At 46.6% G+C, this 27,999-nt stretch overlaps 2 protein-coding genes and 1 long non-coding RNA gene across 3 annotated transcripts; all 3 read right to left on the reverse strand.

Moving 5' to 3' along the window:
* Positions 1 to 17,598: 17,598 nt before the first annotated feature.
* LOC146234962 (uncharacterized) lies at positions 17,599 to 18,418 on the reverse strand. Its single transcript, XR_014741565.1, has 3 exons — positions 18,275 to 18,418; positions 17,944 to 18,161; positions 17,599 to 17,776 (listed from the first exon to the last, which is right to left on the reverse strand). It is a non-coding gene; the product is annotated as an uncharacterized LOC146234962 (long non-coding RNA).
* Positions 18,419 to 21,573: 3,155 nt separating this feature from the next.
* Positions 21,574 to 23,281, reverse strand: LOC146234963 (homeobox protein Hox-B1b-like). Its single transcript, XM_084689117.1, has 2 exons — positions 22,679 to 23,281; positions 21,574 to 22,561 (listed from the first exon to the last, which is right to left on the reverse strand). Exons 1-2 carry the CDS (start codon positions 23,223 to 23,225, stop codon positions 22,182 to 22,184), a joined length of 927 nt encoding a protein of 308 aa, XP_084545243.1. The 5' UTR covers positions 23,226 to 23,281; the 3' UTR covers positions 21,574 to 22,181.
* A 2,290-nt stretch (positions 23,282 to 25,571) lies between these two features.
* Positions 25,572 to 27,997, reverse strand: hoxd3a (homeobox D3a). The gene is made up of 2 exons (XM_084688638.1): positions 27,553 to 27,997; positions 25,572 to 27,105 (listed from the first exon to the last, which is right to left on the reverse strand). The coding sequence occupies exons 1-2, from the start codon at positions 27,995 to 27,997 to the stop codon at positions 26,357 to 26,359; spliced, it is 1,194 nt and encodes a 397-aa protein (XP_084544764.1). The 3' UTR covers positions 25,572 to 26,356.
* Between the last annotated feature and the right edge of the window lie 2 nt (positions 27,998 to 27,999).

Raw genomic sequence — 27,999 nt, forward strand, 5'->3', positions numbered from 1 at the left:
GTCAGCATCCCCCCCACCTCTGCTCTTCATCACGCCCCCCCTCCCCCCCCCCCCCCCCCAAATTCCAGGAGCAGCGCTTGCTGAGTGGGGAGGCCCGGCCTGGAGGCCGGAGTTATGCGTGTTCCTCTTGAGAGGAACCGAAACCAAACAAGTACAGAGATGAGGTAAACCTGTTCCTGTGAACACACCTTCAGTGTGGGAAAACACAGCTGATGTGCTGTGTGGGGTTACCAGGGGACAGCCAGAGGTCTAACAGCTCACTCTGCCCAGGGCCAGGGCCAGGGGTAGGGGCAGGGGCAGGGGTGGGCCAGGGGCAGGCCCAGAGGGAGAGGGGCAAGGGAGCATTCTGATGTGAGGAGATGGGTGATCATTGATGACCTCTGAATACGCCCTCCTTGGCTCGTTATCTTGTCTGTGAAAAGAAAGAATGCTGAAAACTATTTTCAAATAATGTTATTGGATGAAGAGCCAGTCTAGCACATGAGATTTCCATACACTCTGAATTCATCCAGCTATTAATCTACGCAATACACATGATAACATTTTACTTTACTTTTAGTTTGTTTGTCTACTTTGTTTGTTTATTTCTGACAAGACATTATCACTGACACTTTATAATCGTTTTTAAAAACAGTTGTTACTCAACTGGAAATCCTTCCAGTGACCCACATTCAGGCGTGTGATGCATGCGAGTGTTTTATAAAACAAGCTTAAAGGCATCCCATATAGCATGCATCAAAGAGTCCCACGGCGAGGCTTGCTACTGGAAGGTCTCCATCAACAGAGAGCCCTCGTCGGGCTCCCGGGGTGCAGTACCGCTGGAATCCTGTAGGGGGAGTCTGGCATCAGTTCTGAACGTCAGCAGAATGACAGCCAGGGAACAGACGGCAGTTAGACCACACTGCCTGACGGAATCTGGAAAGCTGTCATCAGCTGGTAATCATGGACTCAAAAGCAACATTCTCAGCGGGGAACGGCCGTTTTGAAGCACTACCACTTTGTGGCCCTCCATAGAGTGCGAATTATACAATACTTCTTCTCCTAGGCATAAAGTAATATTTACGATTAACGATATATAAATGTATCGACCCTCCCCCGACCTGTTGTTTTTACCTCGTTTTTACCTCGTAATTCAAACCCTGGTCCTCCACCCTTGTCTCTGAACATGACTGAAGCACGCTTGTCTGGTGCGTTTCACCGGCGTTACTTTAGTTAAATGAACTATTTTAATGTCAATGTTCACGCCTCAAAATAAAGCCTTGCGTATATAGGTTTGCTAAGTGAGATGGCCATTCGGTTTTGAAAGAGAGCTTGACAGACAAACTACATGAGGATCAAGATAATCCCCTATTAAAGGCCTCCTAATCCCTTGAAAATCCCTGTGTATACATGGGTTAAGTGCTTGTACAAACAACAAAAGGCCAATGGGATTAACCCGGGCTAAATTTCTCTTTTGGTCCTTTGAAAACTCGACCCAAAGAACACAAGGAGAGCCACGATCTCACTGCAACTTTTGTAATCCCCGTCACCCCCGAGTCATTACCAGCTCCGGGAGAGGGGAGGATTGGATGTCCCTGGGTGTGTGGTGTGTTTGGTCCCTGGGTGTGTTTGGTCCCTGGGTGTGAGGTGTGTTCGGTTCCTGGGTGTGTTTGGTTCCTGGGTGTGTGGTGTGTTTGGTCCCTGGGTGTGTGTGTGTGTGGGGGGGGGGGGGCTGGCTGGATTCTCTGCTCCCAGGCTTCTGATGTCAAGGCAGAGTGATTAGGTGGAAGTCAGAGTTTCCGTAAGCAACAGCGAGTGCAAATCGGCCCCAGATCTCACCGCAAGATGCTCCATCTCGGCCGACCTCCGTGCAGCCCAGCGCTTGGAGTTCGGAGCCAGGCGATATGGAGGAACCCGTCAAAGCTGGGGTCTGGATCCCTGCAGGTCCCCTCACAGGTAATGGGAAACAGTCGAATATGTATTCAAGTTTTCAATGAAAGCCTGTTGAAACTATAATGATGGTATAGTGCTGTCTGGGGAGCCCCTAGTTGATGTTTTATTGGCTGTTTATTTTATTGGAGGACTAGCCATGAATCTCAGTAGCCTTCAGTGATATTGCCGCACTGTGGTTGAGCCCTTTCGCCTGCATGAGTGGTTTTATTAGCCAAACATTTGTTTCTTCGTACAACTGAAACTGAGCTGAGGACCCAAGTCTTCCCAGTTCACTGGTGAAAACGGAAAACAGATGTGCAAGCTCAAACTCAACATTACATTGTTACTCACTTTAGAGGCTTGCTTTTTATGACGTTCCATTTATAACTTTTGCGCTTTAATGACTGAAAACATACTGCTGTAGGGGGAATATTCTGGAGTTTCAGACTTGGCAGGAAAAGCACCAAAAGCCATATTTGCAACCGCAAAGATAGGTCTGTGTTTGTACGTAATTAATTCTTTAAAAACTGCTCTGTAGACTTTACACACTGTAGAGTTGAGTTGAGAATCGTAGTAAACAGAAATTTATGCTTGAATGAAAGGCTGTTAATACCATTTATGAGGGCTTCACAGCCTTTGGAATGAAATCATCTTTTTCTCACCGTGACTGGTTCTTCAGATGTGTGAATGAGTTGCTGGAGACAAAATTCAATTTCACTGTCTCAGTTCACTGGCTATTGTTTAAGAACATTACAAGACATAAGACTTACAGGCAATAAGACTTGCAAGAGGACTGGAAACCTACCCCATAATATTCTCTTTTATGGCATAAACATATTTGACTGACCCTTCAGCAAAAATCAGCATTCTCCCAGATCCATTGAGGAGCGTCTAATGACCCGTATCATGTGGTAAGGTTCACTCGAAACACAACAAACCTGCTTATGAATTTAACTACAGCCCTCATGGTGGCTGTTCCACCACCAGGGTCATGCCATTAAACACCACGTTGAACGTGCCAGCGGTCCAAGTCCTGGTCACTGGAGGGAAGACGGTTAGGTGGGCTTTCCTGGTCCACTGAACAATGCTGTGCCTTCAAGGTAATCTGGACTATAAACACATGGATGTTTTTCCTGAGCCGGCTGAGTGAGGGATGAGGGCTGTGGACGAGACACGGTCAGCCCGATGAGGTCACGGCCGAAAGCTCTCAGCCTGCTTTTGCCACAGCTGATCTCTAATTAAAGGCGGCGATGACATCACATGACCATGTGGTTCACCCTGGGAGCACCAGTCGGGTCATGTCACACACACCATCTTAGCCCCCCCTCCCCCTCTCCGTCCAGCCCCCCCTCTCCAAACACACACACACACACACACTCCGTACAGGAATAGTGAGTAATAACAGATCCTTATCCCACATCCAGATTTAGTCTTCCTTTTTTAAGGAGAGGCCAGACTGTAAAGACTGTGGAGAATCAACCTGGCCCTTGTCCGGGCTCTGTGAATGATGATCTCTTGTGCAGGTCTAGACTGTGCAGGTCTGTCCCTGTAGGGAGGGCTAAGGAACCCTCAAAGGCTTCCCCCGGCTATCATATTTCTGTCCTCCAAAAGCAGAGGCCCCAGTCCATATATCTATGACTATTATGTATCAATTAATACATCTGTCTCCATCGTAGGGGTCCCCTGCCCTGCTAGCAGGATGACCAGGCTCTGAACTCTTGCATTCCTAAAAAACACGATCATCCAGGCTCTGTAATTTGTCATGTTGGTGGTTGACAGTAAAAGGTCATCCACTCCCATCGCCGAAGGCAAGAAAAAGAACCGAGATGAAAGTGCACGTCCAGACTGGAGCTGGAGCTGAGCTCTCTTTATTTGTGTAAGACTGGGACACACACACACACACACACACAAACATCTTTGTATAATCTAGTCCGCCTATCTGCCTTCTATCCTGCAGCCCTCTGGAAGCGGAGGCAATAGAAGGCACATGAAAAAATCTACCACGGCTCATATTAATCAGACTATTAGCTGGCCTCAACCATCGTCTTACCAGAAGCCAGTGACCTTGAAAACTCATAAAAATGTCAGTTGCATTTCTCACTGAGAAACGGCGCTGCAGTGTGCATGCGATGACGTTGCCCTGCGCCACAAATCACACCAGGTCTTCCTGACCAGTAGTTCCAAACACATTTACTACTGCCTCAATTTATGACCCGGCCATGATTCTCCAACTTTGACTCCTGTTCTCTGCTATAAATACGGCACAGACACTAGCTTTCCTCTCTTCATCCCACTTGAACGTACGTTTTCCAAGTTCAAGTTAAGCCTAACCGCGGTGAACACGGCGCGTCGGAGGAAGATCCTAGGGAGCTCACGTCCTGCCTGCGTATTTACACATCCTGATTTACGGCTAATCCCAGAAAAACCCTCAACCGTGTTCCATGACCCAGGCTGGTTTTCAGGCAAACAAACCTTCCTCTATATGAGTCCACCCCTGACACCGTGCCATAGCTGCGGCCAGATCTCCAGCAGCCCCATCGATCATGCACGCCTTAGCACACTGGCATCGATTGATTTCCGAGCATAAACAGAGCATCTTTGATATAAGGGACAGCTTGATCGGTGGGGCCGTCTGGAGGAAACAGAAGCTCGCGCATCGCGGGCAAATGGTCAAGTTCCTGTCCGCTACCCTCCCTCTCCCCCAGACTGGCATGATTTAGCCCGGTCCCTCACTTCCTGCGATTATTCTGCTTCCGAAGCACAACACCGCCGGAGCCAGGCACCTTGACACCGCGGGGTCGACTCTAATGACTCCTTCAGCTCATCTCTCGGCCGGTCAGCTATTAACCCCTTCCCTTCACACACAAGGCCATCCTGCACCCTTAAAACAACACGGCCAGGCAAACCAACCGGACCACGGCCAGCCCCTGGGGTCAGAGGAGCCAGTGTTCTCCAGACAGACTGCAGAGATCTCACTGCAGTGTATGATGTGTCTGGGGCAGACCGGGGCTGGGGGCAGTTGTGTCCCGTTAGCCTGCCGGCTAATGGATCTGGGTGAGGCTGTTGTTGTCGGCCGCGTAGGAATGACACGGGGGACGGGAAGGAACGCAGCTCCGGAACATTTCATTTGTATGAATTTGTGACGGCACACGCTTTCAATTCGCGATGACCCCAAAACAACACTTCATTTGCAGCCTTTGCACATGAGCGTGCCAACGTTCTCGGACCGTCTTATTACGAAACGCTTATTGTATTCGATTAAAAGACACCCTGCATATTTAACTTACTAATCATACATGATGCAGAGCTGTTGCCTTAGACTACTCTGAAATATGATCAATTATTAGGCTTTCATTTCTCCTTTCCTCCCAGTTCCCCTGCTCGGTTTAGCATTAGAGAGGTATCATTAGCGAGGACCTGTGGGAACAAGGCTTTCTCTGGGCCAAATGGAAGTCATAAAACAGTGCTGCTCATCGCATGGGCATTACACACTGACCCTCCTCATCCTTCAGCTAAAGCAACAGCCTGACAGCGTGCACCAGCGACACAGTAAACCACAGGCTCCTCAAACTCAATTTAACCCGGCGTTAATTATTCCGCTAAGTGCTTTGTATACGCCCTCGCTCGTCCTGAGAATCATAAATGTATAGGGTTAAAGGGAGACTGTGTTGTGGTACCCTCGCCAACGCGTTGGTACAATTCCCCATTTGAAATGATGGTGCCTAATTAAGACTAGCGAGCTGTGTACTTCAATAATCATATATCTCTATTACACTAGACATGGGCTCCCTTTGGCTCCTGACCAGAGCAAGTGCTTAGAGTTTTTTGATGGCTTAGACTTCCATTAACTCCCACTAAAAATGCACAGTCTACAAGAGAACATCGTATACTGGTTAAAATGAAGAATTGGCCCGTTTCAGTCCATTTTGGGATGGGCACTTCAAATGGTCTGAATGATAAAAATCACCTGTAAATGATCCGGGCTATTACCCCACAGATTCGAATGGGCCTATTAACAAGCCTCCCCCTAGATTACAGAACTGCACTGGGATTCCCAGTTCCACAAGGCGTGCTGCGACTGCGAGTCCAAGACACGCTGAGGCACTTCCCTCCCTGTGGGCCTCCCTGTGGGCCTCCCTGTGGGCCTCCCTGTGGGCCTCCATGCTGGCCTCCATGTGGGCCTCCCTGTGGGCCTCCCTGTGGGCCTCCATGCTGGCCTCCATGTGGGCCTCCCTGTGGGCCTCCCTGTGGGCCTCCATGTGGGCCTCCATGTGGGCCTCCATGTGGGCCTCCATGTGGGCCTCCCTGTGGGCCTCCATGTGGGCCTCCATGTGGGCCTCCCTGTGGGCCTCCCTGTGGGCCTCCCTGTGGGCCTCCCTGTGGGCCTCCATGCTGGCCTCCCTGTGGCCCTCCATGTGGGCCTTAATCAGTGTAGGTTAGACAGAGCTGCATGCTCCAGTTACCCATCCGAACCCTGGTGACTTCAGGTCAGTGGTCCAGATCTGTAGACCCGTCTCTGACACCCTCCTCTCCACACTCTGGTCTCTCTGTTCTTCAGGACCATGGGTGGAGCGGTGTCGAAACACACCCAGCCGCGGTTATAATTACGGCCCTGCCTCTGAGAATAGCTGCATCACAAAGATAATATATCTGTTGGAACGTCGTCCCAGTTATGTTTACAGTTGAGATGAGGAACACTTCAAGCGACGCTGGGAAGAAGCGTGGGTCTGGAATGAGGCGCAGCTGGTTGCACATACACAGCACATGAGTCAACGTTGTCTGGTGGGGGTATTTTTAACCGCCGAGCTAACCTCTGGTACCAAGGCATTCGGAACAGGGGGCCCAAGTCGATGACACGAAAACCAGCAGCTGCCGTGACAACACTGACGGGGGTTTCATCGATTGTGATGGCGGGTCGATATCGCGTGACAGCTATCTCTTACTGGTGTGGAGCTGTGCGGTCTGTTGTTGAGCGTGCACTCAACACTATCTTGTCGTCAGTGTGGGCCTCATTCTGTGGATCCCCTGCAACTCCATTGATAGTGTAATGCCGCCATGCCGAGGAATCAAACATTATCTCGTTGAACAAATGTTATTCTCGATGAAAAGCGCTCAGTTTTGTCGCAGTAAAGCTCAGTGTTTTGTTAAGCAGGCAGGTCGTTTGAGATAAGGGTTCCACTGACAAACCTTCTGCTTATTCCAGAGATTAGATACAGAGAGATGTACTGCATCATATAGCATTAAAACACTCACCCTGTCTTCCCAACTCGTACGAGAAAGGAAGAGCAAAAAAAAATTAATATATATATATATTTCAGCGCAAACGAGAGACAGGAAGGAGATGTTGAATTATTTTTCCTCTGCTGAGTCTTTGGGGATCCCAGTCTGCAATAATGGTGTGGGCTTAGTGACATTCAGTGCTGATAGAGGACATCATTTCACAGGAGACCTCACAGAACAGCCAGACCAGGAGGAACGTGGTCACGTGGAACTGGGTTGAATTGTCGACATCTCCCCCAGGACCCAGCAGCTACACGAGAACCCATATGCTGGCACATTTTTGTTGAACATATATATATTTAAAAAGCAACAAAACCAAACAGTCCCCAAAAAAAGAGAAAAACAATGCATCCGAGGAAAAACAATAACGAGACTATGAAGTCGGCGTGCACCTCGTCTAAGAGGCGGAGGTCGGAGGTGAGATCTGGCTGTAATAAAACCATATGCTCGCTGTTAGGGAATGAAATGTAAAGGTATTCCGATGATCCATCTTCATTAAACTATTTCCCTTCTCCCTTTCTTAGAGGGAATCTGTTTCAAGGGGGTCACATGTTTGCCCCTCTCCCACACGGCCGTGTGATTTTAACAAGCCATGTATTTAAATATAGAAGCCTGTATCAGAGCAATGCAGCGTGGCGCAGAGGCAAGGAGAAGCGGGAGTTGTTCCCATGCCGATCGGCCGCTGTTCAAGGGTACACTTGGAAGATTTCCCATCATCCCCCTCTGAGTGATACATTGGGATCTGACAAATGCAAACTGTGGCATTTAGGCAAGCAGGGGGAGTGGAGCGCAGCTACTGTTGTGCTGCTAATACCAGATCCCTCTCTGCCATACGGGCCACCAGAAACATGATCACACGCTGGAAAATCAGATAACATCCCTGTTAAGAACAGGTCAAACTAAATGACCGTCCTATGTTGGTATTGACCACGTTTGGATTTACTCGTTATTGGGATGAAAAAAAAGAAGGTTTCTTGGAAAGGTCAAATTAAATGTAGAACACTCAATGTGAAGTTTACTTAAGCTAAATTGTGACAACGGTTCAGGACTGTGAAGAGTAGATTAATCACTTCAGAGTCGAGTGGAAAGTTGAAAAACAGTCAACATCAGCTTGTATGTGCATAGTTCAAAAGCAGTTTTTGACATTATAATTAGATAATTGATGTCGCTTCTACCAACTGAGACGAAGATAGGCATCACTTTTGTGCTGATTCATAAAGAAAATACATCAATGGCTTTCTAGGGCGGATCAGATGAATTGCCTTTTTCATGAAATCATGTTTGTCTAAATAAATAAATGCTCCGTGATCAATCTTCAGTATCTCAGCCGAGTTCTTTGTCTTGACTGGCTCCTCATAGTCTGAGCAATAGGTATTTTAGCTGGCTGATTACCTCATCACTCCAGGGCGAAGCTGTCTCCCTGTGAGTGAGCAGGTCCACGTCTCTGCCTTGTGCAACCCAAACAAACACAAACACTCCAGATATCTTCAACATCTGCATTTCCCGCAGCACAACTTTCAAGAATCCTTCCGTATTCAAATACTCAACCAATATTCCAACACGGTCTTCGGCTGTTGGAGGAACCGGGCGTCCTGATTGGACGAGACGTACAGAACAGGATGTTCTCATGGAGGAACTAGTTATAATGGGTTGGGTTATATCTTCTCTTTTCTATTTCTCCAGGGCCATTCCCTGTGTCTGGTTGCAAAGACATTAATTATTCTGCTTCCAGGAATTACCTTGCTGCCAGGGTATCTGAATTACTGCCTTTTGCCTGGGCTGCTCTACGTTTTCTTTAATGCGCCCTTTAATGCAGTTTATCCTAATCCGGCTCATAGATAGAGGTGAATGGAAGAACTGGCTCTGTGTATATTATGCAAATTGCAAAACCAAGTGATTAATTTATAATGGGTTTTCGGTGCGATTGCAGGCTGTGTGATTTGATGTCAAGGGCAAGGACGTTGTAGGAGGCCCGCGGTGAGGGGTGGCTGTGCCAGCTCTGGGCTCAGACACAGCATGACAGGATCTCCCAGCATCGAGAAGAAACACCTCCTCCATCGATAATAAGAGCTTTTCAAATCCCTGCATGCCCCCCCTCTGTGGCGAGGGGCCTCATTTATGTCCGCTGTTGCGGTATTGTGTCTCAGAAATCAATCATACGGGAGAAATCAATCACATTCATCCATTGATCCCTGCCCTGGATTTGTGTTTGTGTTGAACTCTCTTTGTTTTCCTCGCATTATGGATCACCTAATACGTCCACCGCATCCGTGTCATAATGCCATATGAAAAGCTAGTTATTTAAACACGCGCACACACACCACACACACGCACACACATTCCTCCACAGCCCAACAGCCTGACTGGGATGGGTCCTCTAAGGTGCCGTTAAGGGCGGTGTGTCCGTCCTCCAAGGTGCTGTTCAGGGCGGTGTGTCCGTCCTCCAAGGTGCTGTTCAGGGCGGTGTGTCCGTCCTCCAAGGTGCTGTTCAGGGTGGTGTGTCCGTCCTCCAAGGTGCTGTTCAGGGCGGTGTGTTTACAGCCGAGAGGAGGAGCGTCCGAGAGGGTTTCCAGGGAGACACAAAGCAGCCGTGGCACTATTCACACCTTCAGCTGACAGAGCGCTGATGATTATAGCAAGGACAATGCCCTGCATGTGTCAAACAATTGGCAAATAATTGATGTCATCTTTTCCACTGTTGTTCCTGTGGAGGGCACTAACGGTGTTGCCGATATTAAACCCCCCACACGAGAGGGAGCAGAGAAATAAATAATAAAAGAGAGGTGCTTCAAAAGACTGATGGCGGGAGAGAGGAGTAGAAGGAGAGAGAGGAGGGAGGAGGAAAGAGAGGAGGGAGGAGGAAGAGAGGAGGAGAAGGAGAGAGAGGAGGGTGGTGTGGAGAGGGAGAAGGAGAGAGTGGAGGGAGGAGGAGAGAGAGGAGGGTGGTGGAAGAGAGGAGGAGAAGGAGAGAAAGGAGGGTGGTGTGGAGAGGAGGAGAAGGAGAGAGAGGAGGGTGGTGGGGAGTAGGGGGGGAAAATGCCATCCTCAGCTCTTTCCTGACTGAAGATGCACGGCCATCTGTGAGGAGACAAACACACGTCTGGCCGTCATTTGTCCGACGTCTCACGCGATGTGAAGGGCTTTTCAGTCGCCATGCCAACCTGCGTGGCAGATGATGTATGTGTTTCTTCAGTCCCGTGATTACTAGCATGGAGCTGCAGAGCAATGCTCTTCACCTCATCAGTTCCACAGGCTGCGCTCCTAGGTGGGTGAGGGATTCGCTGCAAGATGGCTTCTGACACGCAGCACAACCAAGGCGTACCGGCGTGAATATTATACACTGCATTTCGCCACAGCCAGCCACTGTGACCAGATCAATCGGGGTGGATGGGAAGAATTACAATTTTAATAGAGTGCCCAGCTGCAGTAATTAAAAAGAATGATTATATTTTTCCTAAATGTATGTATGAACAGCAGGGGTCTCAGGGGTTAGTGTTTGTTCCGTATGTATGTTTTTGTTTTGTTTTTAAACCCGATGAAGAAACTTTTGAGTGACAGAGCGTGATGGCGTAATGGAAGTGTGCAGGAATGACCTTGGACTGCTGCAGGAATGTAAGGCTTTTAGGAATACACGTGCGTGTGTGGACTCAATTGGATAAAAAACAAACTGACTCGTACAGTAACAGTAAGTGCAGTTTATTACCAAGAGGAAACGGAAAAGCAAATTGTTTGGTTCAAGCAAACAACAACCAATAAAACAACAAACATTTGTTATTTGTCAGTTCTTGTGCACTACTGAATGGAAGATGAATTCCTAAGGATTTATTAACCATTTCACGTTGGATTATACTGTACATAACTGCTCTTACCAATTTACTGGAGCGTGATGTTAGCTGTATTACCCACTGTCTGTGCACCCATTAATCACAGAAATTATTATAGTCATTGTTACAAAGTTTTACTTAATTTAGACCGTCTGGTCCTTCTGCCCTGCTGGGTTGAAATTATTTTAGGACCAGCAGGTGATAAATAACATCTTAGGGTAATAATAAGAAAGAAAGAAAGAAAGAAGAAGAATAGAAAGAATATGGAAACCCCAAAAGGCCTGGAAACAAGATACGGGGGGGAAACCTCAACCCAACCCAAGGTAGAATCACCCAGGCTGGGGAACCAGCGTGTGGAGACTGTTGTGGTGGTCGTGGGAGCCGTGGGTTCAGCTGCAGGGATAGAATGGAACAGCAAAACAGGAGGAATGGATCGTTCTGTGTCTGCTGTTGCCTTTTGCCACAGTCCTGTCGGTCAGGGTCGCCATCACATTTTTGAGTTTTGAAGACTGGAGCTGGCAGGAGAAATGTGTAACTGACTTTGTGCTGCAGAGAAGGAAAACTCATCTTTTTAAATACGTTTTTTTTTTTTTTTTAACTTAGAAGAGACCTTTGATTTGGTTTGTTACCACATGACCCAAGCTCATAGTAAACGGCATCGAAAATCTCACGTCAAGTATGTTCTGGTCTGCCGTCTTGATGTTGACCATTGTGTTTTCTGTGGCGTCTTTCAAAGCAGACTAGGTCAATGGATTTCATCCTCTCATTGACCCAGTAGCATATCCTTGACCAAAACAAAACTGTGACCTTTGAAAGGTTTAAGAGACGGGCAGGATTGCAGTTAATTGCTTCTCAGCTCACGGCAAAATATCGCTTGCTGCAACTAATTGAGCTGAGTCGCAATCTCTCAAAGCACCAAGGGTTGTCTGTCACCTAAAAGATATCCATTGTGTGGGAGCTACCGCTGCGGAGAGGGGCAATGTTGTTGCAAGATGACCCTGGAAACAGTCCCGTGTCAATTGGTGTCAGACTCTGTGAGAAGCACACTGGCTTGCCTCTGGCCAAACAAACCCTAAACTGGTCCCATTGTATCCCAGGAGCCCAGCTCAAGACCAGGCTGACGTGGTTGCGGTTGAAGTAGCCTGAGGTGGTGACAAAACAGGTAGTGACCAGACAAGGATCTGGTTAGGCAGCGGCCAGCCCTATCGTCCCCCCTCAGCCCCGCTTCACAGAGACAGCCTGCATTGGCATGGTAATGTAGGCTAAAGCAAAGGGGAGCTAATCTCCTTGTAATCACAAAGCTTTTCTTTGAGGGTGTCGTTGTCACGTCCTGGAAGAGGAGCAGCTTTAGCAGTTTGGGGCTACATCAGCTAACGTGATAATCCTCTGATGTGTGATGCCAACTCTTTGCGCCTTTGTTCCTCCGGGCCACAAGTGGAGAGCCCTCCGTGGGCCGCCCGTATCTGAGCCCTGCAGCACAGTCGAAGCTTTGTCCCTCATCAAAGAGGAGGAAGTTCTCCGCTCCTCTGCTGGTTCTGCTGTTCTCTACAGCGGCTACGCTCTGGACGGCGAGGAATCTTTCATGTCCCAATTAAGGGTAAGAAACGGACAATCGAACGACGGCACCTTTGACCCCGAAATGGCTTCTCGGAGCACCCGGCAATTTGTCTCGAGTGGAAATGACGAGCGATCCTTCACTGTCCACAATAGCGCACCACAGAAACGCACGCGCTCTTGGAATTCGGTAGATTTCACGGTGGGGGGTTAATTAATTTCTTCTAAACAATGCCTGGTCTTATTTTTTGCCACTGGGATACAAACCGGGCCATCCAGTTCACTGCTTCTAGAAATGGGAGGGAGAAAAATCCATTAGCCCCCCGCTCCCCGGCCCCCCCTCCCGCCCGCACCCCCCCCCCGCCAGCCCGCCCGCCCGCGGCTGGCAGCGCCCGCGGCCGTGGGTGAGCGGCAGCAGGTTAAATGTCACTCAGAAAGGAACGTGGCTCCTGGTGGACGAGTGGACGCCACATCCGCCGCCGCCGTTTTGGGTAACTACATTAAACAAACCCTCCGAAGGCCCCAATGAAGCATGCAATCTTAATTTTTATTACGGCAATTCATTATGCACTCCCCGAGCTTATGACAGCTCCGACTGTCATTAACAGATTAATTATCGTTTCCCCCCGCACTCAGAGTTATAGAGAAATGCCTGTGCACGCAGCACCCGGCCCCTTTAAAAACAATCAGAGTCGGCTCACAACATTTCTTTATTCCGGCGCCTTTACCCTTCAGCCTTCCTTAAAGTAAATGAACTAAAGGAAGCTGGGGCTGTTCTCCTTAGGTCACCTCCTGCGACCGCGGCGCATGACAAAGCCCTGGCCTTCCAGTGGGACGGCTGCACTTCAAACGGGGGTGGGGTGGGGGGGAGGAATCCCCATCCGAGCTTTTCATGCGCCGAGGATCCGTGACAGGGCTGACGAGAGGCCGACAAGCAGGCCTCCTTTGGCCTTCATCTCCTTTGTGGCGCGGCCCAAACACATGGAAATGAACATGACAGGGAAATCAAAGGAGAGTGAAGGGGCAAGACGTGCCCCCTGATTCACCTACTGTATGGGGATCCTCCCCTGGATGGGTGACCGACCCCCCGACCCACACCCAGCTGGGCCGCACACCCACACCCTGACCCCACAGCAGCCAGCCAGGACGGAGGGGACGCCCCACCGGCCTCTCTGACGCCACCACAGCAGCCTCTCTCTCTCAGGCGACATCATCGAGTGTCAGGAGAATCTCTCTTGAGTTGAGAAATCTCTGCCACATAGACTTCTCTAAACATAATCGTCGGGAGATACGCTTAAATTGATACAACAACAAAAAACGACTCCATGTTGTTTACTGTAAATGACAAAACAAATGGGGAGCTTTGGTTTCGTCTGGTGTATTAAAAGGCCCAGCGTCTGAGCCGCCGGGAGGGCAGGGGAAGTAGGCTAGAGTCTTGTCCCTCTGTGATGGAGCTTGACAGAACTGGCTCACATGCTCACAGACCAGAGAGACTGGAAGCACATCCACTGCTTTGTACCCAGCTGGATGTGATGTCTCAGCCAGCAAGGCGCTGGCAAGGTGCTGCAGGCTGGTGCTGCCATCTTGCCTGCCTGCCTGCCTGCCTGCCTGCCTGCCTCTCTGCCTGCCTGCCTTCCTGTCTGTCTGTCTGTCCTCTATGATCAGTGGACATAGCTTCTCAGTTTGTCCTTAAGAGAAAACACACAGTGAGCCCAATCCCTCTTTTACCCTGCCACATACAGTCCTCTTACAGCAAATCACATGGCGAAACGCTTCATTAGATTATCCCACAACAGAGTCCTGAACTTGAAATTGGTTTATTGCTTTAAACTTGCGAGTGCCTTCCCAGAGACCATACAACAAATGGCCCAGAGAGGAAGTGACTGGGCTGAATGTCTGTGTGTGCACAGCAAATGGAGACTGTGTGGGGCACAGTGTGACTCATGCTGCAAAGTACCATGTATCATTTATGAGCTGCAAGACACAATCGTAAAGAGAGCTCCTTTTCATTAAATTGTAATTAAGATGAATGCTGGTGGAAAGCTTTCCTTCTCTGAGGTGACTGAGCCCATCACTGATTTACTGGATGGAACGACACTACTGCAAAGGACAGGTAGAGGAGATGATCGTCCAAACAACGTGTGAGCGTGTGTGCGTGAGTGTGTGTGTGAGTGTGTGCGTGAGTGCTTCCTTCAAACAGTACTTCTTATACTGCCACGCCAGTGATTACAAAGCAAAAATGGAGACGGAGATCAAAACAGAAAAGCAACGACTTCACAGCTGCCACTGTGAGTTGTGTGGGTGTGGGTGTGTGTGTGTGGTGTGTTGGGCTCTGATGATTGGGTGTTGTGTGTGTGTGTATTTGACAGAGAAAGATGAATGTGTATGACACAGAGTGGAATGTGTGATTGCAGCCATGCAGATAGAGGATCAGGAAGCCAAACAGGAGAGTGTGAGAAACACGTAAGGCAGGATCACAGGGTGGGTGGGTTTGATTTACGGCAAGACAGTCGAAACACTCGTAGGTGTTTCGGTATGGTATCGGTATGTCTTTGATGAAATTCCACTGTGGTACCACTAATTGAACGTGCTGTCGACATTCTAGGTTTCATGAAGTGAAACAAAAATGTTTTTTTCATCAGACAGTTCCGGCCCCTGATTTGGATTGTTCCCGGTCTTAAAAACACTGACAGTGCATCAGCTGCACTGTCTCTCTATGAGTCAGGATAATGTACTGTGGTGCGACTCCATGCTTTGATACACTGTGCTCAGTGGGTTGCAGTCCATGAGTCCCACAGAGCCATACTGTGTGCCATCACGCTTTCTCCCCCGCCCCATCTCCCCCGACAGGAGCTCTCAGTGTTTCTCGTCGTGAGAAAATCATTTCATCTATTTCACTCTCTGTCAGGGCTGAGCGCCGGCCTGTCAGTCTCGTTCAGGTGAAGCGCCGAGACACCCGTCAGACACTCCTCCCCTTCGCATTCCACGCGAACCCGGAGACGCCGGCTTTCTAAGTGTTATTGCGTCCGAAGCTGTCGGCAGCGTATTCTTCATCTGGGACCTCCTCTTGGCCTCTTGGACTTGCTCCAGGCTATAGCTGGAGGCTGTGACGAGGGAGGGAGAACCTCTGAGAGACTGCAGCCTCTAGCTAGAGGCTGGAAGAGAGGGAGGGAGATGGTCTGAGAGACTGCAGAAGAGAGAATAGCAGGTCCCACATGGTTAGCATCAGATAGGTGGAACGATGGGAGTCTCGCACACAGTGGATGACTTCTCTGTAAGGGCCAGGATGACCTCTCTGTAAATATATACACAATCACCTTCAAATCTAATCAATAGGCGGGATAGTGTGGGGGGCTTAGCGCGTAGATATTCTGCAGTGTGCTGACACACAGACAGCGTAGGAGAATGAAGTAGGTTTTTTTTTTGTTATCAATTTACTGCACGTGTGTTTCTGGTGTTGTGTAAGGCAAAATGAAAGGCCAGGAAGACGTTGGTGTGCAGCCATTACATATTTTGATGTATAAAAAGTCAGATCGATCTGTTTCCCAGCGTGTGTGAAGATTGATGACGTGGCGTGGCCATCGCAGCTTCCTGCTCACTTCGATGTGTTTCCCACCATGCCTTCGCCTTCGTAAACTAGGCGATTGGTCCAAGTTCAGCCACAACTTGATTTTCTGTGTGGATGAAAGGTACCTTAAAGGCTGGGGAAGGGGTGGGGAGCGGTGGTGTGTGTGTGTGTGGGTGGGGGGGCGAGGGAGGATGGTTGAGGAAAGGGGGAGGGTGGGGGGAGGGTTGGGAGCGGTGGCATTTCTAGCTCACTGAGATGCTCAGTGAACGAGCGGGGCCGAGGCATTAAAGAAATCCATTGTAGTCGCTCAGCCTCACTGCTGACAGAAATTAAATTGTGTCCAATGACTTTTTATACAACAGCGCAAGGTCTGTGTCAATATTGCCTGGGGGGGGTGGGGGGGGTGGGGGGGGTGGGGGGGTGGGGGGTGGGGGGGGTGGGGGTACCAGTGGTGAGCAGGCACAGGCGCCTGAGCGCTGCTGCTGCTGCACACAGAAGACTGACCTCTCTCCTCTCGCTCAACAACAACATGTTGCAACACAGTACACCGTGACACGGTGGGAATTCAGCGGGGAAATGTGTGTCATGTCAACAGAGCCTGTGTTAGGGGGGTTCCAGAACCATCGGGACTGCTTCTTCTGAGAGTCGACGTCAGTGTTACTCGGGTCCAGCTCCCTAGTTACTGCTACCACTACTGTTTACTTATGACTTGCTACTCCTGACTACATAGAACGGTGTCAATCTGAAATCTTTTCTGTACGTTCCTTGTTAGCTGACATTGCAAATTCAGTCCATGAGTCACACGTGTTTGCTTACCATTGTAAATTATTTCAAACTAACTTGGCAAACAAAGCTGATTCTGGTTCTGATTGTATTATGATACAAAAGCTAATGGTGTATTTCCAAGCTCTGAGAGTTTCTGGTTGTGGTTTTGCCTGTGGCATGTGGTAACTCTATCCAAGCATGTGGGTTCCAAACCATCTGATATCACCACAACCACAAGTTTTTCAATTGTATTGAATAGCAATCACTGTACTTGTGGTAGTTTCTGGAAGATGTGTGTTGATAAACAATAAAACAGATGTCTACTATGTTGCATTTGTTGCTACAAGTGTGCTGTCTTGAAACTGAACTCCGAGCTTTGGAGGAAAAGGAAGACTCAAATGTCACACCCTAGGTCACCATTTATTATTGTGACATCAAACCAGGACAGACACAGTTTACAGTCCAAGTGAAGACTAACAGATGGATACATGGTGGAGTCGAACGTTTTTGCGTTTTCGCGTTTTTTTTTTTAACAGTGAGCAGTACAGAACAAGGAACTGGGTACTGACCATAAGTTACATCTTTTTTTTTTAAGCGTAAGGCATGCTGTGTGAGGCTGTAGTTCACAGAAAGTTCACTCAAACAGCAGGCTCTGTCATGGTGCTTTTGAAAGGATTCACTCCACTATCTCCCCTGCAGCCCCCGGGTAATGGATGAGGTGCAAGGCTCCAACAAAGGCCTCATCTGCATCCACACGATAAAGTGTATTACAAAGGAGAGGCAGGTTGCTTTGAACACTGACTCTCAGAGAGACACATGCTCTTTATAAACAGTCCATGAGCCGACCAATAAAGGTAGCCCTTCGAAAGGCCGCCTGCAACAGACAGATAACATTTCTGAATGAGCGAATACACACGTTCATTCAACTTTAAGTTTACCTGCAGAACCACTGTATGAAGAAAAAAATGATGGCGGTGGAATTGCATGTGCCTGTTTTTGTAATGTGTGCGCGGTTAATGTGCGGTGGGGGAACTGCTGTACCACGTTAGCGCTCTATAATGTGCTTCGGCCCAGGGCCTGTTGTTGAGGTCATATCAGCCCGGAGAGTGGACTGCATTGTGTAATTGACTGGCTAGCCCAGAGGCTCCTGGAAACGTTAGGCCTCTCTCTGGTCACACCTCGGTGCCTCACAGCTGACAAGGCTGGTCTTGTAACAAATCACACTCGGGCGACTGCCGTGTTCCAGCGCTGTCCTCTCCCTGAGGAGCGACACGAACGAACAGGCCTGTGATACCACATTTAAATATTGATCAGGATCAGCCTTTAGCCTAGCTGCATGTATGAATGAGGGCTAACCGCTGGTCTCAGTTACCTGTAACCATAGAAATGTCGGGGAGGCTGTGTTTCTGCGCCGGCAACTGGGGGTGGGGTCGGTGGGGGTCCCTGGCAGTGGCGAGGTGGAATCGTGTTGCCACGACACCCGGGGGAGAGAGAACAGATGGGGACGGCGCTCTTGTTGTTGGGCCAACAGGACGCTCGGACAGGCAGCCTGCACATTTACAGTCATGCTTCAGAGCGTGCAGGAGACACACTGGCCAATCACAGGAATTTAGGAAACACGCCTTGCCGCGCCCGACATGTAAACCATTGTGCGCACCGCAACCTGTTTAGTTGCTGCACGTGTCCAAAGTGTATCGGTTGTAGGGAGGTCATTTAGTGAGGTGGGATTCATTCACTAGGTGTTCTTGACATGGTTGTATGGCTGCAAATTGAAATATTGGCATCGATTAATGGGGTATCAACCTTCAACACGTAAAAATACATTGGATGGAAATGTGTGCCATTCATCCTTTCAGAGAGATAGATGGATTCCATCTACACGATTCCAGAAAATAACATTATCTGTCCCATCTGGAGCTGAAAGAAACTGCAGATCACCCACTTTAAAAACAAAAACATTCGCCAGCATGGTTCCCAGGGAGAACAAATGTATTCAGATTATGCCTGGTGGCCAGAAAGCATCCCAAAATCCTCCAGTTTGATTTTATCCCATTTATCATTATTCTCTTTGGCAAACACAATGTCATCGGCTCCCAGAAGAATTATAGTATTGCGCTGCAGAAGACAAACAATTTACTGGCACTTTGCCTCGCTGAACAACTCTGTCAGCTTGCCAGAAACCATCCATTTTCAGCCATACATGCTTTACTCTCTACGCCCCACACATTTGTTTTGGTGCCAGCTCTTCATATTTAGAAAAGACAGTATGCGACGTCTCGTTTTTAAATGATTTAACATTTTTCAAATATCAAACATGTTGATTCCCATTAAGCATTTTTCAGCTCATTTGAATGATGGACGTGGCAAACACAGGACTGAACCAACAGTTCATTGTGCTCCAACGAACAGTGTAAAGCAACAGTAACGCCACACAAGTTGGTTTTGCCGCGGAATACACAGAATGTTAAATGAATATCCATCTCAAATGTGCACTGTGTAATCTGTATGCTCTCGGCCACTATGCCCTGGAAGAGAGATAGCAGATAAGATTCTTCTTGGCAGGCTTTTCCGCATTAACTCCCTCTCCAACAGCAGTGTAAATTAAGTGGGGAGCCAGTGCTGTGTGCCGGAGGTGGGCCGCGGTCCGGAGGCAGAGCGGAGCATAGAAGCGCGATGCTCCAGGGGAGCGACTTCAGGAGAGCGGCTCCAGGCCAGCGGCAGGCTACATTATGCTGCGGCAGGGCCAGGGAGCTTTCTGGCTGACAGCCCCGTGCCCTCGGCGGACACGCCAGGACCACTGCCACCGTATTCTCAGGACATTTACATTATTCAAAGATAAATGCATTGTCAATTTTGTGTCTCCAAACACTAGATATGTGTGCCGCTCCACTCCTCCAGCAGCCAAAGGTGGCTTCACCTCTGCCCACCGCTAGACACACTACAAATGAAATCAAATGTCTTTCTGAGGGCTGCAGAATTATTTAACCCTGCATGCTACCTCTGAGGGACTGAATTATAATGCAAAAGCCCATGGGCTTGAAGAACAATAACTGCAATAAGACATTTTTGGTACTTTCTAATTTGAAACGATATACTATCATGAAAAGACATTGGGTTTATAGCCTATAGAGAAGGACAACATGGTGTTGCTGTCTGGTCTTCTGCAGGTTTTTCTGATAAATAATGATTTCCACAAAGTGTATGTGACCACTATAAATAGTATGGTCATCATATAATATTTTATAAGATGGCTTCTTGGACAGACTTTCAAACCAAAACTACTGAATAAAGATATTCGTAAAATAATCAATCTCTCATATCTAATGGTCACAGACCATTCTACTGAAATAATGTGTCTCGGATTACAAATGAAAACCATGCAAGATCATTCTTTATCCAGTGGACAGATTAAATTCCAAACGCTGTTACTGTAATAGGCACACTTGTAGCTTTCCATGAATTAGAACTCTAATTATATTAGGTACTATTTTAAACAAAATAACACATTTTCAAAATCCATAGGTGTAATTTATAGGTAAGCCAGGTTCATTTTCCTGGGTAATCAATTTCATTGGAGGAATAGAAGACAAATGTAATTATCTAAAGCGCTGAGAGCTAGGTATCACAGTCACCATGGAAAGGTTTCCAAGATAAATGAAGATGCAATTTATTCAGTCATAATTTCAGACAGAGAGTGCCATAAAGAAGATCAGCCATATGCATCAGCATGGGGGAAAAGAACCCATTTTAAATTTTCCTCTGGAAGTATTAGAGACAATGCTTAGGTTATGTGTGACCTACTTCACACATTTTCACTTCCTCATCCCTCAGGTATTGACACAATGGAGGGGGTGAGATTTGTGGTCATGCCGCCCGGCCACCAAAAAGAAGGAATCGTAACACAGGCAAAGGAGGACGTTGTGTTTAAGATGAGAAGCTTTGAGTTGCTGAGGATCTGCATTTCTTCTCACTGAAGAACCCCAGACAAACAGCAGCTCTCGTATCAATCCTTTTCGTTTGGAAAATGACAACTATTTGGTTTGATGTTGTGCAACTGCATGTTTGAGGGCTGTTTCTTGCTCAGGTGACCATACCAGATTAAACCTGTTACAATAACAAAGCTGATGTTTACCTTTTTGTCATTTTTTAGATGATTTTCTCCAACCTGAAACACAAATTGTACACCTGGAACGTTCAGCAGAAGATCAAGGATAAGAAGTCTACAGTTTGACAGTATTTCAGTGGTCAGAATCACTGTCTGTACTTAATGGCCACCTCGCAAAATAACCCTCATCTTCAGTCCCAGCTGACATGGTGGACTGCACTCTCACTTTGGGAGAGATGGGGTGAACCACCTCCCGTCTGGTTCCTTGCAATCCCAGGTGTCATGGCTGAACACTAAACATGGTGTTGATCACTCGTCCTTTTCTGTGTGGAGATGGTGTGGGAGGCAGACCTCAGGTTGGAATGATGCAAGTCTGGCCTTGTGTCTGTTGTCCCACAAACGGAACACTGAAATGAGTAAAAATGTGTTTTGGCATGTTAGGAGACGTGCAATGTTAGAGGCAGAAATTTGACGTTTGCTCCTCTTATGCAACAATGTCAACTTGGTTGTGGGAAACGTTTGGTTTGGAAAAAAGAATCCCCTCTCACAGCAGGCTTGTACTCGTTTTTCTTTAATCACAAATAAGGCATTTGGAAAAAACACATCACATTCTAACGATTTAACATTTTGTCCTTAGTGTTATTTGTATAGTCCAAGTAGGCATGTTGAGGAATCAGTAAGTGTTATACACAGGATATTTTGGAGATGTTATGATTCAGGCACAGACACATTGACAGCGTAGCATCTCCATTTTAAGGCATTTAAAGGTTTGATTAATGCAGTCTGTTTGCAAACAATTAGCTAATCAGTAAATACTCATTGTAAGCAATAAGTATGTCTAATTCATGATAGTAAAACAACAATGAATTAGTCATATTTTAGCCCTCTGATTTACAGCATTGTTTTATATTTGGTTAAGCAGTGCAACTTGCTTTTCAGAAATCCCCCCGAGGCAGATGATATTGTCTTATACTTTTTCACACTTTCATTATAAAACCCCATAATAGCCCTGTGCACAGACAAAGAAAAGTGGCATTTTTTTTAATGGTCATTAACAAAGACTTTTACCCTACTTCATTGTAGTACCTCTGAACAACTAAAGGCACAAGATGTGAACACCTTCATACGACACAGAACAGAAAGCCTGTTAGTGTCTCCAATGTGGAGACTGAAGCTATCCTGAGATCTGCAGGAAGCAACCTTGTCTGTTTTCTCTGTTGTCCACTGTTGGTGTGCATAGAGGGGAGCAAGGGGGGGGTGAACCTGGAGAGTGGGGCTCTAACGAGGAACAGTCTGAGCCTTTAGAAGATGAGGTCACACACACCAAAGTAAGGCCCTCTTTCTCTCTCTTCTTCTGTTTCATTCTTCTGTTCTGAAACCAAATTTTCACCTGCGTTTCGTTGAGCTTGAGAATGTGGGCAACTTCTATTCTTCTGGACCTGGTGAGGTACTTGTTGAAATGAAATTCTTTTTCAAGTTCTGTCAACTGCTTAGTCGTGAAATTGGTTCTTTGGGAGGACTCGTTGGCCGTTAATCCATAAGCAATTGATTTACCTGCAAACAAAGGGAATATAAAATGAAACTATGAAGTTGCTAAATTTAAAGAAAAAAAATACATCCTACATTTCCGCACAAATATTTCAAACGCAAGGTAATCCTATCGCTACTTACTGATTTTGGGGTTTCCTCTTTTGATTTTCATCCAATCAAACGTATTCGCCACAAGTTTCCCTTCCTGCCTTGGAGCGAACTCCCCTTGGGAGAGTGGGCTATTCTGATGACTTGGAGCATGGTGTCCTCGCGATAAGTTCGGCCAACGTTGGCTTGCGTCTCCGCCGTTGTGATAAGCCTCCTTGTGATAACTGAGAAAGGAACAGCTTCCTGAGTAAGTTGGGTCCATGGACTGGGTATGTATCCTGCACCCCTCAGCGTTGTTGTAGCTTCCATGTCCTGAACTATAATCCAGTCCCTGGTCCACGTTATTACGCCCAGGCACCGTCGTGCCGCTATCGTGTTGCAAGTCAAACACATCTTGGTGATGCACTCCTGAAATCGACCGGCTGCTACGGTGCTGGTGGTCCAGCAGACCAGACGCTGAAAGTCTCCCCACACTTTCTCCATGATACTGAAGCGCCCCTGGTTTGTGCTCTTGGTGGAAGTATTTCGCTGGTAGTGCGATCAAATCGCCTCCCGAACAGAAGTCTAGATACGCAGTCATGTTGTCCCCTGTATGTCCGGCGGAGAGGTTAATGATTGCCTGCTCCCCTTGTCCTCATTAGTTAGCCTACTGTACTTCCTTACCCTACATGTAAATATTGCCCACCACTGAGCAGGCGTGGTCTGGCCCTCTGTTATCCAATCAGGACCACAACAAACACCCAGCTGCATTTTAACTTTGTTCTCTGTTGTCTAAATCTTCCTGACTGAGAATGGTGACCAAGCATGGTATTGAAGTATACCCTAAACGGCCTGATGAATGACTGTAGGGTATTGATTGAAAGAATATGCTATGGGTCCTTTAAAATACGCAATAAGCAAGCAAAAGGCTCACCACATCAATGTCACAATCTTGTTCATTTATTTGTATCATATTACATAGGCTATGTAATACATGTTTGTATTAGGCTATACAAGTTATATGTTCGTACATGTAGCCCATCCTAGTTCTTAGCAACTGACATCGTTTTGCAAAATTTGATGAAAACAAACCCTTCGAATGAGTCACCATTAATTTGGGTACGTTTTCCTCTCTTCATCACGGTTGGTGAGAGATCCATTGGCAACTACACAAATTATAATTTTTCATATTCTTTGCCTCTTCAAAACATGTTCCCCAATGACGGATGCATATATGTTAGGCCTGTACCTAATCCATCAACTCTTTATGATTTTTCTGTATTCGGCTGGCTTCTGACGTTGTTGTTATTGGCTTGACTGGTAACGATTGAATTTTAAAACACGCTCAGGCCTGCCTAAGACAAAAGATGGGTTAGTAGCGGATTATTTTTCACAGCAGATACACGCTACAGACTAGTACTTACTTGATTGGTTTTGGACACATTTCCATTCCCACAGCAGTCACGTTTCTTATAGCCAAGCCTGTTTCCCGAATGTCCAGTTTCTGTCAACTTTTACTTCGAGACAAGTTTCTGTCCACTGACAGAAACTAAGGGCACATAAAGAGGACAAGAGCACATAAGTCCATATTCTTTTTAACTGATATCTGCACAATAACCTTCATGTCATTTGAGTTGTTACATTAACGTGCATCCTTGATATAGCCAATAATTATGCATGTTTTGATAACTGCACGAAGTAGTCCATAGACTAATCCAGATAACAACGTCATCGTCATCTTGAGTGGCGACTCGTTGATATGAGAGATGAAAGAGCAAGCTCAGTTAAAATGGCCGCCATTCTTTGTGCATCGACTACATATAGAAGTAGTACGTTCACTGTGTCGGGATGAATAGAATCAAAAGACACACGTTTTAAAATGATGTAGTCTATCATTGTCTTTCGGTTTTCTATATTTGCTTGATATCGGGAGGAGTGGGTCCCTTTCATCAACGACATTCGCATATGCATTGGATTTAAACTAGGCCTACACTATTTACTAGTTCACTATTTTCAAAATGCAGTAGTGAAGAAATCATTTTTAAACCCATATCAGTCTCATGTGGCTCTGATTAATTTGCCCTCTTGCGCTTTTCTCCTAGTATAATTCACACTACATGGGCACAGTGTGCTTTTTGGACCTCTTAAAGTTTGGCCTCTCTCAGTTTGAAATGTGTTTCATGAATTTGGAATGCAAATGCTTTGTTCACAAGGAGGTGGAATCAGTCTGGAGCCTGAAAGCGACGAGTTTTTGATTAATGAGCTTTGAAATGGCTCTCCAGGAGCAAGAAAGGATGCGCGGGACTTCGCTACAGGGCTGGCTGGCAGGCTGGCTGTGGGGGTGCGGCACAGAGCTACAGCATTTCCAACATCACACAACATCTCTGCTTTTGTATCAGGTTATTTTACGCACGAAGATTTCATTAAAATGAACAAATAGCAAGTGCTTCGGAGATTTCCATGGCCTTGTAAAATCTCAACCCCTAATACACACATTGGCTGCACTAAAGCTTTCACTTATCCTGGTCAGAATAAGAAAAACATTCATACATGTCTCCCCTTGTCAACTATGTCAAAGAGTAAAGCATTGGCTGAATCTTACGCTAAACCCCTCCGTATCATTAGAAAAGGAATCTTCCTACACAGTGATGATTGCTCAATCGTCTTTTTTTAAATCAAGTGCACCCTCTCTTCAAATACCAAGGTTACAATATCATAACCTTCTCCTGACCCATTTGATACCATTTTGAAATTCCATGACCTCGTTCTCTACTTACACGATAGAGTAGGCGATAAGAAAAGGTTTTCTTTCTTTGTCTATTGCCAAACCTTCCGTGTATTCATTAATTCCCATTTGCATGAAGAAAGTTGCATGTTATTTATTTTTGTGAATTTAAACACTTTATTTACAAAATGTTAAACACAATAAAATATAACATTTCCATAGCATTAAGGTTTCATAAATTTATGAATAGTCCAACTGAATGAAATAATGTGATATGAAAATCTGCAATGAACGACGCAACATGACATGCTGGTTTGTTTAAATTTCTATGACCATCGATATTTCAATAAAGCCTATTTAAATGTCTTCAGTGATGCTGTGACACGATTGACCATGGAAATGTATCCCAGGAATTCACAAAGGATTTAGCTCACACAACTATCACCAGAACCATGACAAACTAGCAGGAACCGAAAACCTGTTTACTTGATGAATGTTGTTAAGTCGGTGCAACTATGTTGCATAAGTTCCATACTTATATAAATACTCATGTAATTTATGACAAATAATGTGCGATACAACGTTGTTAAATAATAAATAGGTAATAAAAAGAGATAAATGCAATATAATATTGGGGAAATAAATAATGGCAATTGACAGATAAGAGTATTTTTTTTTATAAAAATCCATCTCTATTAAGATGGGTGTCTACTGTCAGATCTACAGGACTTACCTTCAAGTAATGTTATGAAAATGTCAGTCCTTATATTGCGCATTGCACTTCAGAAAACGAACAACTGACAAACGGTCTGCCACTGCGCATCCTCAACAGTCAAGAAACAGCTATGCTTAGAAAATAATTACACAATAGCATTAATAGTAATAGCAATAATAATACTGTAATACACGTGACTCGCTGGAGTGTAATCATATAAATTACTTTTGAATAGTGAGGTAATAAAAGAGCGTAACATATAATTTGGGCACACGGATGGGAATCCTCAATATTACAAATGCGTAAGTTTAGGCGCTTCTTGGATCCGTCCCTGAGACGCATGGTGAGAGGTGAGGTCTGTGTATGTGGGGTGGGGGTCACAGGGTCCATGGTGGTGGTTTCCCGGAATCTGGGCGGCACAGCTGTAGTCCACGCTGGCGGATGAAGGATGAGGAAGATGGCCGAGGTTGAACATGGGGCCCGAGGCTGGCATGGAATCAACGAAATTCCCCCCAACATACACGGGACTGCCTTGTAAATTAGCGTTGGCAAAACCACCATTGCCTTGCATGCTGTGGTGTTCATATTCGGAGCCTAGGTACCTTTTCTGTTGTGGTATGCAGCCTCCTAATGGTGCCGTGTATGCAGCCAAGCCGTACACGTTTTGCTGCGGTTTGGCAAATGACGGAGGCGAGGGCGCATCATAGCTCAGGCTGTTTACATGAGGGAGCTGACCAGAATATCCAATGTGATTTGGGCCACTTAATGGTGGGCTTCTGTCCGGGGAGTGTCCGATTGGAGAGTGCATTATCCCCTTCGATTTCTGATCCTTTTTGTATTTCATCCTTCTATTTTGAAACCAGATCTTTATTTGGCGCTCTGTGAGATTCAATAAATTAGCCATTTCCACTCTTCGAGGGCGACAAAGGTACCGGTTGAAATGGAACTCCTTTTCGAGTTCTACGAGTTGGGCGCTGGTGTAGGCAGTTCTGACCCGCTTAGAGGCCGGCCCAGGTGGACTTTTTTCATCACAGGGCTCACCTTGAAATAGATAACAAATGCCATGAGTTAGTAATCAATCCAATTCTAGAGCTATGCATTTGGTATACCTTTGATTAGGTCCGATAATTCAACTGTACTATTCATTTAGCACAGTACCAGCACAGAGGAAAATAGCTACATTGTAACACAACCCTCAATGTAATTGTTCAATTGAGACTGTTATTATTATCCATCCGAGGTCAGAATCAATATTGGCCGGGTTTCCCAGATTTGTTAAGTTGCTCTTAAGGCTAAGAACTTCTAGAACGTTCTTAGAACGCTCCTAAGAAGCGCTTAGCATTAAGAGCTTCTTAACGAATTTGGGAAACCCAGCCATAATCGTTATATGACAGACCTACACACACACACACACATACACACACACACACTCTCACACACACATACATACACAAACACACATACACTCACACAGACTCACACCACTACCTGCTGCAGATGTGCAGTTGTTGCCTTTCTGTTTTGCGTTCTGTCTCGTCTCCTTCATCCACGGGAATATTTGCTTGGTAATTACTGGCGTGGCAGTATTAGAAGCATTGTTTGAAGGGGACTTTTTCTTCTGAGATGACGTGTTTGTGTTGGAGCTAGGTGAAGATGCGGTCAGTGCGGGAGGCTGCTGCTCTGACAGACTGGTTGGTTGGCTGTTGGCTTGACTGCTGCTTGGTCGCATGCAGTTTCCATTCATGTCATTGTCTTTGAGTGTTGGTGGCCGAACAGTGGAGGTCTGTATTGGACAAACCGGGCCCTGATAATCATTCTCAATGTTAGAGGTTGAGTACGATTGATGAGATGGTCCATAATTGTAGGAGTCTGGTTTGGGGTAGGAGTAGTTTCCAAACAGTCCAGAGTTATCGTAATAAGTAGCTTTCTGCATTT

Source organism: Hypomesus nipponensis, chromosome 23, assembly GCF_054491055.1.
Source record: "Hypomesus nipponensis isolate SF chromosome 23, ASM5449105v1, whole genome shotgun sequence".
In the NCBI taxonomy this organism is placed as follows: domain Eukaryota; kingdom Metazoa; phylum Chordata; class Actinopteri; order Osmeriformes; family Osmeridae; genus Hypomesus; species Hypomesus nipponensis.

Bases quoted from the DNA above. Each gene is read 5' to 3' on its own strand.
- hoxd3a (XM_084688638.1), bottom strand. From the start codon at position 27,997: ATGCAGAAAGCTACTTATTACGATAACTCTGGACTGTTTGGAAACTAC. The intron at 27,106-27,552 runs GTAGTGGTGTGA...ATCTATTTCAAG, and splicing joins CAACTGCACATCTGCAGCAG to GTGAGCCCTGTGATGAAAAA.
- LOC146234963 (XM_084689117.1), bottom strand. From the start codon at position 23,225: ATGACTGCGTATCTAGACTTCTGTTCGGGAGGCGATTTGATCGCACTA. The intron at 22,562-22,678 runs GTAAGTAGCGAT...CTTTGTTTGCAG, and splicing joins AAGAGGAAACCCCAAAATCA to GTAAATCAATTGCTTATGGA.